At 32.5% G+C, this 13640-nt stretch overlaps 1 protein-coding gene across 1 annotated transcript; it reads left to right on the plus strand.

Moving 5' to 3' along the window:
• The first annotated feature begins 2169 nt into the window (after positions 1-2169).
• LOC106070065 (uncharacterized) lies at positions 2170-9388 on the plus strand. Its single transcript, XM_013229894.2, has 7 exons — positions 2170-2222; positions 3434-3515; positions 5932-5984; positions 6811-6928; positions 7298-7429; positions 8072-8190; positions 8740-9388. Exons 2-7 carry the CDS (start codon positions 3449-3451, stop codon positions 8899-8901), a joined length of 651 nt encoding a protein of 216 aa, XP_013085348.2. The 5' UTR covers positions 2170-2222; positions 3434-3448; the 3' UTR covers positions 8902-9388.
• The last annotated feature ends 4252 nt before the right edge of the window (positions 9389-13640 follow it).

Below are 13640 nucleotides of genomic sequence, written 5' to 3' on the forward strand. Positions count from 1 at the left end.
TCATCTTAGATGTAGGATTAATTATCTGAACCCTTCCGACATGGAAAATGAGAACGAAGACTTCATTGATTATCAAATGAAATTAGAATACATTTTGTAAATTACCTGGAAGGAAGTTAGAGCTCTTGTGTTTAATCATATAGGTTTATGTTTGACCTTTTGTTGTATGGTTGGTTAGAATGTCATTGGTTCCATCCCCATACTGGCCAACGTTTTGCGAAGCTTATATCAACTCTCTTTCTGTCTGTCTTCCTATAAAAAGTCTGTAGGCCTACACCTTATTTCTCCCACATCTAATCTCGAGTCAAGCTGAAATTTTTGCACATTTATTTTACCTGACAAAACAAGAATTAAAACAAACAACAACAAACAATTAGTTAATTGATTGGTAATTAATTATTTTGTTTGGTAAACTAACAAGGGAAAGAAACTGTACTTAATTGATGTGGGGGATATAAGTTTTATTAGTCCCCTTTATAGAGATAGAGAGAAATAGGTCGCCGCATAAAAATCTGAAACTAAAAATAGATGACTATAAAATCTATCTTCATAAGCACTTCACTGGCACAGTGATTAGTGGGTTGGCTTGAGGAGGCATTAGCTCTCGAGTTCAAGATCGTTAAACTTTTTAAAAAATAAATATATTTTAAAGCGATCACAGTTTCATTCACACAGATACCCCCCTTCTTTCTCCCACCACCCCTTTCCCACCTGGTTCAGGATCATAGCGCTTTGAGTAAGCTAAAACAGGTTGAACAAATGTGTTATTCAATTGGAAGGACTACGTCGACCTCATCAACAAACGACTCGATGCCATATCGTTAATGCTATAGTGTCCAAATCATTTTGTGTGTGTGTGTGTGTAGAATGCCTCAAAAAAACAACAACAATCAACATGAAATCTTACAAGAGTATATAATGTCGTCATGATACTTCTCAGCCTGTCCTTTAATTAATAATTTGTTATGTCTCTATTCCCGATGGCTCGTATTTTAAGACGCTCGGGTTAGATTTGATACCGAAGGCTAAACACATCTGGGAAGCTCCCTATGCTTATATTCACATCAACCGTGATAGTCTCCGCCAACCCCCCCCCCCAATAACAACGGTTTTCTAATCTTATAAATTACAGAAGTCGTCCTACACATTTCATGTTTCAATCTAGTCATGCATGCTAATCAGTGACTCTGCTAAGTCGCTGGCTTTCCTGGCGGATTTAGGCAACCCATTCCATTCTCAAGAATTAAATAATTGTGTCTACGTTTGTGTTTTAATTAGTTAATGACTCTATAAAAATGTTTCTCTAGCTTTTACCGGTGGTGCCCACCAATAGAAAAAAAAAATAATTCGTTCGCGCTCCCTTTATCCAACTATAGCGACCGGGAGGAGCGATATATAGACTCCCACAGTTGGGTCAGGAAGGGTTTCAAGAATGGAACAAAAAGGAAATGTTAATATATATTATTAAAACTAATTTACTAATTTTAGTGGGGGAAAAATAATATTTCAAGTTTATTTCATACTAAATTCATACCATAAAAAGTTCTTACGGGATAGAGATGCAGCAGGTTTACCCTCCATCCTAGTGTAAGCCTCACCAGCGGGGTACCTGATGGAACACTGGCTTCTATATAGCGTTTACATGATTTCTGGGGTTTCAGAAATTCTTTTTACTATAGTGTCTATGATGCCTTTTTATTTGCATAATAAGATCGCATATAAACATGAGGTGGGGCGGGCCGACATTGAAGATGTTTTGAAATGTCTTCTTCAAAGAGTTTTGAGTCGATAATGTTGCAAACGCCTTTCTCCAAAACGGGATTTACATTTTAAATGGTCTTATATGAGAAGATGAAACAATGTCTATTACTTAAAATATTCTAATATTTTATTTAATGTCATTTTATTTGGTTAATAATATTCAAACATGGATTGATAACTACAATTAAAATAAAAAAAAGACCTCCCTCTTTCGAAAAATGAGTTTGTTGTATTCGCTGTAGGGAGCGCTTAAAAACATTTTGAGAAACGCTACTCTACAATATAATAAAAAAATAAATTAACCCTCAAGAACCAAGGATTGATACAAAAAAAAAACAAAAAAAACCTTCATTGAAATTCTGATGCGCATGCGCTAAGCAGATCTATATTTAGCTCTAGTAAATATTATTATGCTTTCTAGAGATCTAGACTAGTCCCAAAACTAGGCCTTGGTTTCCACGGTAAGGTAGATAGACCAAGATAGCTTAAATTATTAGACAGATCTAGATCAAATTATAGACATTATAGTTTTGAAGTGTTAGTGTGTTCTAGAGTACTCTGCTATTGAGTATTATACAGTATACTCAGTGAGTATACTAAAGTTAAAGTAATAGAATCTAGAATCTAGATCTAGTTGGTAATAAATTAAATAAAACATGACATGATGATTGTCTAAATGTCTAGACTTAGAGTGACTTAGACTTAGACTGACGACTGAGTCTAGATCTAGGTCTAGACTGACAGTCTGACTAGACCCATCATGATCTGATGATCATCCACTATGATCATTCACTATGAATATAGGGTTAGATCTATCAATAAGATTCTTAAATTATTTGTTTAAAAAAATGTGGCAAGATAAAATAACAAACAAGGAGTTCCTGCAATGAGTAGTGACAGTAGTCACTGAGTAGTGTTAACAGTAACAGCTTGCTTGAACATGTTGAATAATGTAAAGTGTGGTGATCTAATAGAAAGTAGGAGAGGTGCAGGTCATCCACTTCTAAGATAAAGATCTACTGAAGTATGCAAGTCCAACATGAAACTCTTGAGACCAACAGTATTGAGAAAGAAGCTTATGATATGGATAGATGGAGGGCTAGAAGGAGTGGTCTAGGGTCGCAGATGATGTACAAAGAAGGATGAATATGTTTGCAGCATCTGATGATTACTAATGTGTATTTAGGATCATGGAGGCATGGTGGCTGTTTGGTAAAGTCTACTAAAGTTAAAGTGCTTAGCTTCCAAACTGGAGGTCCCAGATTCAATTCCTGGTGAAGACTGGGATTTTTAGTTTTGGGATCTTTGGCACATCAGAGTCCACCCAGCTCTAATGGGTGCCTGACATTAGTTGGGAAAAGTAAAGGCGGTTGGTCGTTGTGCTGGCCACATGACACCCCCGTTAACCATGGGCCATAGAAACAGATGACCCTTACATCATCTTCACTATAGATCGCAAGGTCTGAAAGGGGAACTTTACTTTTTTTTACTTTACTTAGGATCAGCCTTTTTGTTTTTGTCAGAAGTTGCAAAGGGAGAGGATTGTCTGTCCAGATGTTTAAATGACATAGATATATTATTAGGCCTATTATAATTTGAAACTCTCCTACTTTTTCAAAACTATTCTATGGATTTTTAACTAACAAATTTATTTTTTAAAACCCTTACACAGAATTTGAAGCCGAAGATGCCCCATTCAGTTGAATTATCTCCCTTTCAAAAAGAGAAACTACAGTATTACTTCAAGTTTCTAGGTAAACACTGGTTAGATTGCAAGTGTGTGTGCGAGGGTCAACATTTGTATTTGTGATTTCAGGTTGATAAAAAAGAAATAATTGTCTGTGATTTTATTTTAGATCCTAAGCCTCAGTTTTAAAATAATCAATTAAATAAAAAATTTTGCAGGGCAAATATTAACAATCATAATCTAGTTATCTAGTCATTTTCAGGAGATACTAGTTTTACTGCCCAGTAGTTTAATGTTTCTATTGCCATGATAAAATATATGCTACATCTATATCTGTAAAAAGCCAAAAACCTCGCTACCACTTATCTAAAAATATGAAACTTTGAACCTGTTATCCAAATACTGTTCATGGGATGATGAGTAGACACTTTTATTTTAAAATTCACATTCAGTGGTGTCCTGGAACTGCCTACTCCCAAACTAATTTTCTTCCTTGTTTCAGGACAAGTTTGCTATATCTCTTACAACTTTCTAATCATATAATATGATTGTTTTTATTTTTCTATTCATTTTTTTTTATATTTTGGTGTAATGAGCTCAAAAAAAACTAGAACATTTAGAAAAGCAAACAAAAATCTCCCTTTTAAAAAAAATAAAAATATGCAAAATTGTTAGTTGCATGAAAGCATAAGTAAAAAGTATGTGGATTAAATAAGCAATAGTAAGTGACTTTAATTGTCAATAGAGATATAGAACATTGCTGAAGAATTGTCATTGTGTGTGGGAGATCTTTTGAAGAAGTTTATTGTTTTTATCTTAAACTTCCCCAATGAAAAGTAAAGTGCTTGATCATTAGGGAGGGATAAAGAAAATTGAATTTGTTTTAAAAAAGTAGGTGTTAGGATGGAGGTATTTTATCCTTAAGGGAAAAATTTGATAGATCAAACTATGGCTTTGTGTGTATATATGAGAAAGGGAATTTCTATATGGGACTTTTTTTTTTTGAGAAGCAAAGTGTAGGGCTAGTAGAGTAAATAATTTTGGCTGTACATTGGGGTATAAACAATATAAACTTCATCAAAACAGTTTTTCACTTTGTATGAAAATTGTAACAGCTTTTTTTTTTGGCAATGCATGGGGTTTCCTGAGTAAAAAAGGATGGGGGGGGGGGATGGCTTTGGGCCAAGAAGTGAGTTGCTGGGAAGAAGGGACAGGCTAAAGATGTGTTGGAGTGTTATCATGAGGCTATTCCTTAGGAAGATGCTAAAACCTTCGTTGGAATGTCACGAGGCTGTTCCATAGGAAGATGTAAAAACTAAGAAACAATATAAAAAAAAAGGTTCTTGTCACAATAAAGAACATATAAATTTTAACATCATGATTGTTTCTGTTAAATCTGTTTAAAATTGTTGTACAAATCTTTTCAGTACAGCAATGTGTAGGCATTATGATAAACTGATTAAACTTGTCATATTATTTGGCTTTTATTAAAACCATTCAGTCATTTGGAAGAAGGGGAGGCTAGTGTTTTTAAAAGTGATCTACTGATGGCCTGCCTTTCATAAGCAGGCATCCATTTTTTTTGTATAACATTGTCAATGTACTTGAGTTGCACATGTGGTGAAAGGTTTAATGTGTTGATTAACCAGAAGGTATTAATGGGGATGTAATTATCTAGCAGCTTTGACCTTGTTTCCTTAGACTCATACATGACATTATTCAATAATTTTTAATGATCTAATGGTTAAAAGGTAAAATAGTGTTGTTTTTTTTAGTGGCTCTCTTAAAGGGAAAAACTTTTTTTTTTATAGTCTCTCATGTTTAGGTCACAAAAACTTGAAAAGCTTTTGAAAATCCAGTTTAACTATATTTTGCAACTCGCAAAGTTTAGGTGCAATGGCTACTTTTGTCTTTTGATATCCCTTGAGGCACTTGACCAAAAATCAAAGGCTCTTTGCTAAACACCTTGCCCGAAGAGTGCAGACTGCCAAATGAAGAGAAAAAAGATCACGATTCTTACATTACTTACAAAATGCTTGTTTGGAATCTGGAGGTATTGACCATAGGTAACAATTCAGAATGGCTGCCTGGTTATGTGGCATGCACTTTGAACTGTTGTCAAGATGGTCCCAAGTTCAGACCATGCCTACAGGCATCCTCTAGGATGTTTGGGCTATTCCGAAAGAACATCTGAAACTTGTAAAACTAAACAAATGGGTTCAGATTTAAAGGTTCTTTTTTGGCAGACCTTGATGGTTGTCAGATATTAGCTTATTACCTGAGTTGCTGCAAAGTTATGTGGCCAGGTTGGACGGTCGGTGATTTAAGTTATTGTCAGAGCTTATCATTATTTCATCTTTTTTTTCCCCTTTCTTCTCAATAACTAGTGTTCTTGTGCTATATTTTACATTTCATGTTTATTCATCATTTATTATAAATTAAAAGTAACAGTATAATGTCTTTTGTTTGTTTATTTTTCTCAGAACCAAATCAAGATGGTTTGCTAGAAACTCAAAGCATCCACAGAGTTATGGAGGTAAACAAATATAGAAAAAAAAAAGGTGTAAGCTATCATGATAATAATATCTTGCTCTCTGCTAAGGTTGGACTAATGTCACAACTAATTCAAGAACTTGACATCTCGATTTCAAGTTGTATGGTACTTTATAATTATTAACTGTGATAAAAAATCCAAATACTGGACAATCAGGAGGTGTGATGGGTGAGTGGTATAGTGCTTGAATTCTGAACCAAGGTGTCCTAGGTACAAATCCTGGTGGGGACTGGGATTTTTAATTTTGAAATCTTTAGGGTGCCTCTAAGTCCACCTGTACCTGACTTTGGTTGGGGAAAAACTAAAGGCAGTTGGTCGTTTATGCTGACTACAGAAACAGATAACCTTAACATCATTACTGTACAATTAGTAGCATGAAATATTGATTGAACAATCTATTTTCTATAGAGAACTCTACGGGTCTGGACTTTTGTACTGAACTAAAGTTTGTTGTGCCATATAGGACTCTTATATAGTGTCCCCAAAAGCTTGAAAGTGACAGAAATGTCATTGACATGTTGCCTGTCCCTTCTCAAAGATCACATTATGGATAATGAGTGTTTGAGTCTGTTCTTGAGTAGTCTGTACTTGCTCCCATTGCTCTTGCCTCAGTCACATGTGTCAGCCTGTCACACTGGCACCCCTTCCCGCTGTCAGTTCATTTATAACAGTATGATACAGGTGCCAGCTCATTTGTTTACTAAAACTACTCTTAGCTTCAAAGTCTTACTGTATTAGGAAATAATTTGAAAACATAATGAAAACATACCAGTGTTATGTAATTTTGTATTTTCTTTTTTATTTTTAGAAAATTTATAAATTTACTGGGTGGTCTCCTGATAATCATAGAGCTCTTCAATGCGTGGAGATACATCAAACATTTTTTGAAATTCTTTTTGAAAAATCTGAAGCCGAGTGTGGACATCGTAAGTATTTGAACTTTTTTAGCATTAGGGCTTTAAATAAAATGAGAATGAATAACCCTGGCTGCTTTGCTGTATGCTAGAACACTTCAAGATGTTTACAAGAACTTAATTCATCTGTCTGCTACAAATCTTTTATCTATACAAGACACAAATTACAAAGACAGACACAAGAAATATTTTGTTCCCCTGGCAATAAATCATTTAATACAATTCGACTATCTGATATAAATATTTCACATGTAACTTTTGAGCAAATCTGGTGTGAATGTATATTTTGTTTTCTATAGCTATAATGTTTTGTTTGGTATAATGCACAAATTGTTTTATGGATAATAAATATTGTTATAACTATTATCTAATGTTTTCTAGATCTGACAGCATCACTGGATGATTGGTATGAAATCTGGTCGCATTTAATTTTCGGATGTAAGGGGATGAGCAACTTTCCCGTCTGGCTGCGGCTAATGCCTAAAGTACTTTTTGATATGATTGACAGAAATAGTAAGTTGTGTTTTTTTTTTTAATAACCTGTGATTAAAACTTTGTTTTCAAATTCTAATGTTGTTATTAAATAACAACTAAAAACTAGCACCATTTTTTTTTTTACATTCAGCTGTGCAATAATTTATATCAAAATGATACTAGCCACACCCTCTTTATGTGAATTGAAAATAATGTAAAGTGAAGACTTGTTACTCTTGTCAAGAACTTGATAATACCTCTTGCTAGCTAGAGTCTAGAGTTGATTTTCCTTTTTCTCTTGGTTATCTAATTCTATTTTATAATGCTAGTACTACAATTAGAAAAAAACAAAACCACTATTATCAAACATTTACTAACAATACATAATACAATTTTTAATTACAAACTTTTCATTAGAATGAATATTTAACTAATGATAAGAAATTTTAATTAACTGCCAGGGTTCAAGATACCTTTACAAAATGCACTTCTGACAATCTGTCTGTATTTCTCATTTTGTTTTACAGCTGATAAAGGCCTAAAGGCAGCACAGAAAAACCTTCTCCCATACAAATTATTGTTTATCTATTTAAAAAAAAAATCTCTTTTAACATTCTAGCTGTCATTGTTTTGCCAATACCCTTGCAGAGTAAAAAAAATAAATCTTTGTATTTTCCCCAGCGGATGAAGTTCTAACCAGGGATGAACTAGTTCAGTTTTATAAAGAGATTGTTGGCCTCCAGGTGGACTCTGCAGAACTAGAACAACTGACCAATGAAGCTTACAGTAAGATGACAGATGTAAGTGACTTGAAGTTGGCAATAGATATATCCTTGACTTACAGTAACTGTGAGTGACTTGAAGTTAGCTGTTGCAATAGAAGTGTCCTTGACTTTCAGTAACTGTGAGTGACTTGAAGTTAGCTGGTGCAATAGAAGTGTCATTGACTTTCAGTAACTGTGAGTGACTTGAAGTTAGCTGGTGCAATAGAAGTGTCCTTGAATTTCAGTAACTGTAAGTGACTTGAAGTTGGCTAGTGCAATAGAAGTGTCCTTTACTTTCAGTAACTCTTTGTGACAAATACTTTTACAAGTCTTATCTTTTTGGATGCGCAGTGGCTTAGTGGTAAAGCACATGGCTTCTGAACTAAGGGATCCTAGGCTCAAATCCTGGTGAAGACTGGAATTTTAAATTGTGGGATCATTAGGGCACCTCTGAGTTCACCCAGCTTAATGGGTACCTGAGGTTAGTTGGGAAAAGATAAACTGCCCTATAGATAGCAAGGTCTGAAAGAGGAGCTTTACTTATATTTTGTAACCTGATTTATCTCTATGTATCTGTCTTTACAGAATGGACATTATCCCCTGACCTTGGACAGCTATGAACAAATCTTCGCTAACTTTCTTCTGGGCCGCACGCCACATGGGCCTGGGAAGTACATATTTGGTTGTTTCAAGCATGAGTACAGTCCCTTTCAACTTATCCAACCAGCTAAAGATGACTCTAGCTGAGCAATCAAGACGACTATGGCTGTTAATTTGTGTTTTGTAGCTCTTCAATTGTAGGAGTAAAGAGTTTAGAAAAAAACTATTTTTTAACAGTAGAAATAAATAAGTCTAAAATAGAAAAGGTTAAGGTGTAAAGACAATTTTAAAAGGAATTATTTTAGATACTTTTATCAACTTTTTTTGTCTTCATTTTTTCCATTTTAAAACATTTTTGTTATAATAAAGGTATTAATTTTTAGTGCAATACATACATTTTTATTGTTTTGTATATTATTTGCTATTGATATTTTCAAAGTATATTCATTTGACTAGTTTAGATTTCTTGTTTTGTACTTAGAGTAACTTTTTAATTTATTTAGAACTCCAGAAACAAATAGAAATCGTATTCACTTTTTGATGGTTGGTTTACTTTTAACCTAGGACTAACTTAGCAGGTTAACTTTTAACTTAGGACTAAGATAGTAGGTTTACTTTTAACTTAGGACTTAGATAATAGGTTTATATTTAATTTAGAACTAAGATAGTAGGTTTACTTTTAACTTAGGACAAAATATTATTTTTCAAATGAACCTTTAATGATAAACAAGTACACTCTTCTTTAATAATTTAATTTATAGAGCACTGTTAACAAACAAAATGCAGGCTCAAGTTACTCTTCATACTTTATTTTACTTCTTAAGGTTGACAAAGACTTATTGTTTCTCCAGCGGATGAAGTTTTAATTAGGGACGAACTTGTACGGTTTTATTAAGAGATTAGTTTCCTAGTCTTAACTTCTGCAATGACTGACTTTTTATACTACCATCAAATCTGTTTTGATATGAACACTGTGGCAGCTAATAGAAAGCATCAGTAAGTAGCTGTTTAAAAACTGTAAAAGGGTATGTTCAATAATTATATAGGTGATGTTAAGGTATTTTTACAATCATTCTATGGAATCAGGTTATTCATCATAAAATGTTCATTTTTGCTTATCAATCTGATTTTGTTCAGTTTTGCCGAAGAGGTTTGTCAGTTGTCTTCTCCTGAAATTCCTTTTACTGTGTGTTTTATTATTTCACTGGAAGTAAATATAATTAGTTGTATCAAGACTTTGATGCACATCTTGGTTTTTTTTTTTTTTTCTCTTTTTTTGAACATGTTTTTCCTTTTATTTTGTAATTTGTATGTTTTGGTTCAATATTGAAATCTGCACCATACTTGATGTACTTTACCTATATTTTTAAAAATATGTTATTTCTTACTGGAGCTAAGACCGTGCTATTTGAAGAGTATAGTCAGTCTGACTGGAGCTATTATAATTGGATTTTAATGTCATTGAATATATATTCAAATAGTGGAAACATTTCCAAGAAGTAGAATACAATTAGTTAGACTACCTCCATAGTATGAAAGATTTTCTATCAGACATAGTTTTAAGTATGATAAAACGGATAATTTAAATACAATTAGTTAGACGACCTCCATAGTATGAAAGATTTTCTATCAGACATAGTTTTAAGTATCATAAAACATCTACTTTAAAGAAAAAAATGGTACTTTGAAATGCTTGATTTTTGTTGATACATATTCCCTTTATTTGCTTCTTTTAGTAGCCTTTAATAATTCTTGGATTTGAACTTTCCCCATTCAAAAATGGCCTTAAAGTCTCAGGTTTAAACAATTGTTATTGAAAGTTTGACACAAATTGAACTTCAGCATTATCTTGGATACAAATTAACATTGTAGCATTTAATGTACCAGGTGTGTATGATCTTGTTATCATGTCATTTTTTCAACATTTCTTTTTTCTTCATCTGAACTTGACATAATTTTGTTTTCTAATTTTTATAAATGTTATTCAATGTTGATTTGATTTACAATGACATATTGATTCACAGTTTTTTTTGTGTTTTCTTTTGTGCTTATGACTCAAGGCAAAAGAATTTTGTTTTAAAGAATCTCTATTTCAGCTTCTATACAAAGTATAAATGAAATCTCTATTTTATACAAACCAATTTTCTTAAAATATTGTTTAAATATTTTGTTTGTTTTTCATAATGATGATGTTTAAAGATCCAAAGATTTTTTTTTAGATTGCAATAAAATAACATTGAAATGTTTTTAAATATTCAAAATCTAAATTACTTACATAATAAATACTTTTTTTTTTTTTTAGCCTTTTGGCATAATCTTTATTCTTTCTTTTTGGCTTTGCTGTGATCTTGTATTAGTGGCAACAAAGGTTTCTGAATGACCTAATAATTAACATTTTCTGTTTTATACATTTTGTTTTCTTGTTTTCTGTTTTATTTACATAATCACTCTGTTGAGCAGATTTATCAATACCAATTTTCCCTGTGTTGTAACTTGGATTTGAATTTTGGGCTCCTGGGCTTGTGGTACCATCTTTTGATTATGTTGTTTCTAAAAGAGTTAAAAGAGTCATGAAAAAAAAAAATTTAAACTCTCCCTTGGACCTAGAAGTTGGTGATCAGTGCTGCATTGGTGACTGTTTAACTAAGCTCCATAATTTTTTTTTTGGCTCTTTTATAGCCTTTTAGACATAGAAAACATCGAAAAATGTGTCAAGTCTGTATTCTCTGATACTCAGTCCTCTTTGAACTGTTGGTATTTATTGCATACATCGAGGATGATTTTTAGTTCATGTGGACAATATCGTTTTCGCTGTACATTTGTTTAAATTTAAACTTTTCACGCCATATTTTTGTTCCAATCAGTGGCTTGTCTTGTATTATAATACTTGGGGTTTGAGGCATTCACTGTATTATAAGGATATGACAAGCTTAATAATGATTTCTATTTTGTGTATGCATTTTAACATAAAACAGTGGTCAGTAGTAATCAGGTTTAGATCTTATAAAAACTGTCATCATATAAAACATGTTACATGTTTCAGATGTTTCTTCAGAGTCGAAGGTAATCTTCATCCTTGCCCAAACCTCCTGCAGGATGACAGATGATGAACAACAGTCCAGAGCGCATACTGCACGACCAGGCAGCCATCCTATTATGATTAAACTAGTATTATTATTTTTGTTAAAATCAGAAATAATTCTTTTTCTACAGAATAGAGAAAAATGCATCTGATTTTTATAAAAATTAACCTAATAAAAATATTGTTTTGGTGTAAGCAAACTAACTTTGTATTCCTAGTCACAATGAAAGTGTTTATTAACCAAATTGAATAGAAAATATTTGTTTATGATATTACAAAGTAGATTAAATCAGACTAGGAGAAATATTTAGAAAGGAGTCTGTTATGTTATGTCACTACCGCCAGAAAAAGGAGAGCATGAAAGAAACACCTAAACACTTTGTTATTGGTTGAAACAAAACATTCAGATGTTTCCTATTGGGACCCAAGAGTTCTGGATTAAATTAAAAAACATTGACACATGGATACTTATAGGATGTAATTATCTTCTATTTTCGAAGGAATTTACTGTCATTTATATAAGGGGCTAAATAAAATGAACTTGAGTTTTAAAGTATCAATAATTAAACATTTTCTAATTAATACTGAAAGCATTGTTCTGGAAGTAAAAAGAATTCAGAAATATAAACAATAAAATAAAATCTATTCATTTTTTAAAGATATAATCGAATCCCATAAAATTGGCATAAGGTATGTTTCCCAGCAGATAAAGATTATATAAACTAGATATTGAAACTATTATGTAACTATACAATTGACAATTCTTAAATTACAAATTTGTCTAACAATCTGATTTATATTTGCTTTTTTGTTTAACATTTTAGTAAATAGGCGCTGTTTGTTTTTTAGACAAATATTAAGCTAACAATGAGTTACAGCTACTTAGTCTAACATAGGGATGCTCTATAAAGCTTTTCATATTTGTCCTACATTTATTCATTATTGTCTGACTCCTTTGTTGTTTGATCACAGTGCACTGGAATTATATCTGAACTAGAAATATCTCAGTGCAGTATCACACAGTGCACAAGAATCATTTCAGTGCACTGTAATTATCTCAGTGCACTGTAATTATCTCAGTGCACTGTAATTATCTCAGTGAACTGGAATTGTTTGTTAGAAATGCCAACACAACATATTTGTACAAAAGGGATTGGTAAATGTTTTTTTGCTTTACTTGCCCATTTATGTGGCTAAATGTATTCCCATGTTGACCTGTGTTTTGATTCTATTCTTTGTGATTCAATGTGTGCCATGGTCTAACTCAGCACTTGCCAACCTTGATATCTTAAAACTTTTGAGTTTGGCCAGAATATTCTGCCAACTTTAAAAAAAAAAGATTAATTATCGATGAAACATTAACACTAGAAAAATGTACAGTTTCTTTGAAATCAGTGAGTCAACACTGATACCATTTTTATTTAGATGAAATATACAAATGATATTAGTTGGACATCTGTTCTGTATCTGTTCAGATTGTGTTCTTGAGTTCACATTGCAGCCAAGATTGTGAACATTTTGAATATCATCTATGCAAAAGTATTATCAACACTACTCCTGATGTTTAGAACACATGTAAGATGATTATTTGATAGTGAAATGTGGTGTCTTCACTTGGAGTGACACATTATGCCATCACTTTCAGTTTAGTAACATCACACCTGAAAGTCTTTAGTAAGTTTGGTTTTGTTAACTTTTCCATCAAACCAAAATATCTTAAAACAGGAACAAAAAAAAATCTCCTGCCACTTGGAAGCAGTTTCAACTGTGTGTACTTCATATCACTTGCATTTTTTCCAATTTA

This window comes from Biomphalaria glabrata, chromosome 15 (assembly GCF_947242115.1).
Source record: "Biomphalaria glabrata chromosome 15, xgBioGlab47.1, whole genome shotgun sequence".
NCBI lineage: Eukaryota > Metazoa > Mollusca > Gastropoda > Planorbidae > Biomphalaria > Biomphalaria glabrata.

Excerpts from the sequence above, each read along its gene's own strand:
- LOC106070065 (XM_013229894.2), top strand. The coding sequence starts at position 3,449 with ATGCCCCATTCAGTTGAATTATCTCCCTTTCAAAAAGAGAAACTACAG. Across the intron at positions 6,929-7,297 it reads TGAAGCCGAGTGTGGACATC|ATCTGACAGCATCACTGGAT; the intron begins GTAAGTATTTGA and ends AATGTTTTCTAG. Across the intron at positions 8,191-8,739 it reads CTTACAGTAAGATGACAGAT|AATGGACATTATCCCCTGAC; the intron begins GTAAGTGACTTG and ends CTGTCTTTACAG.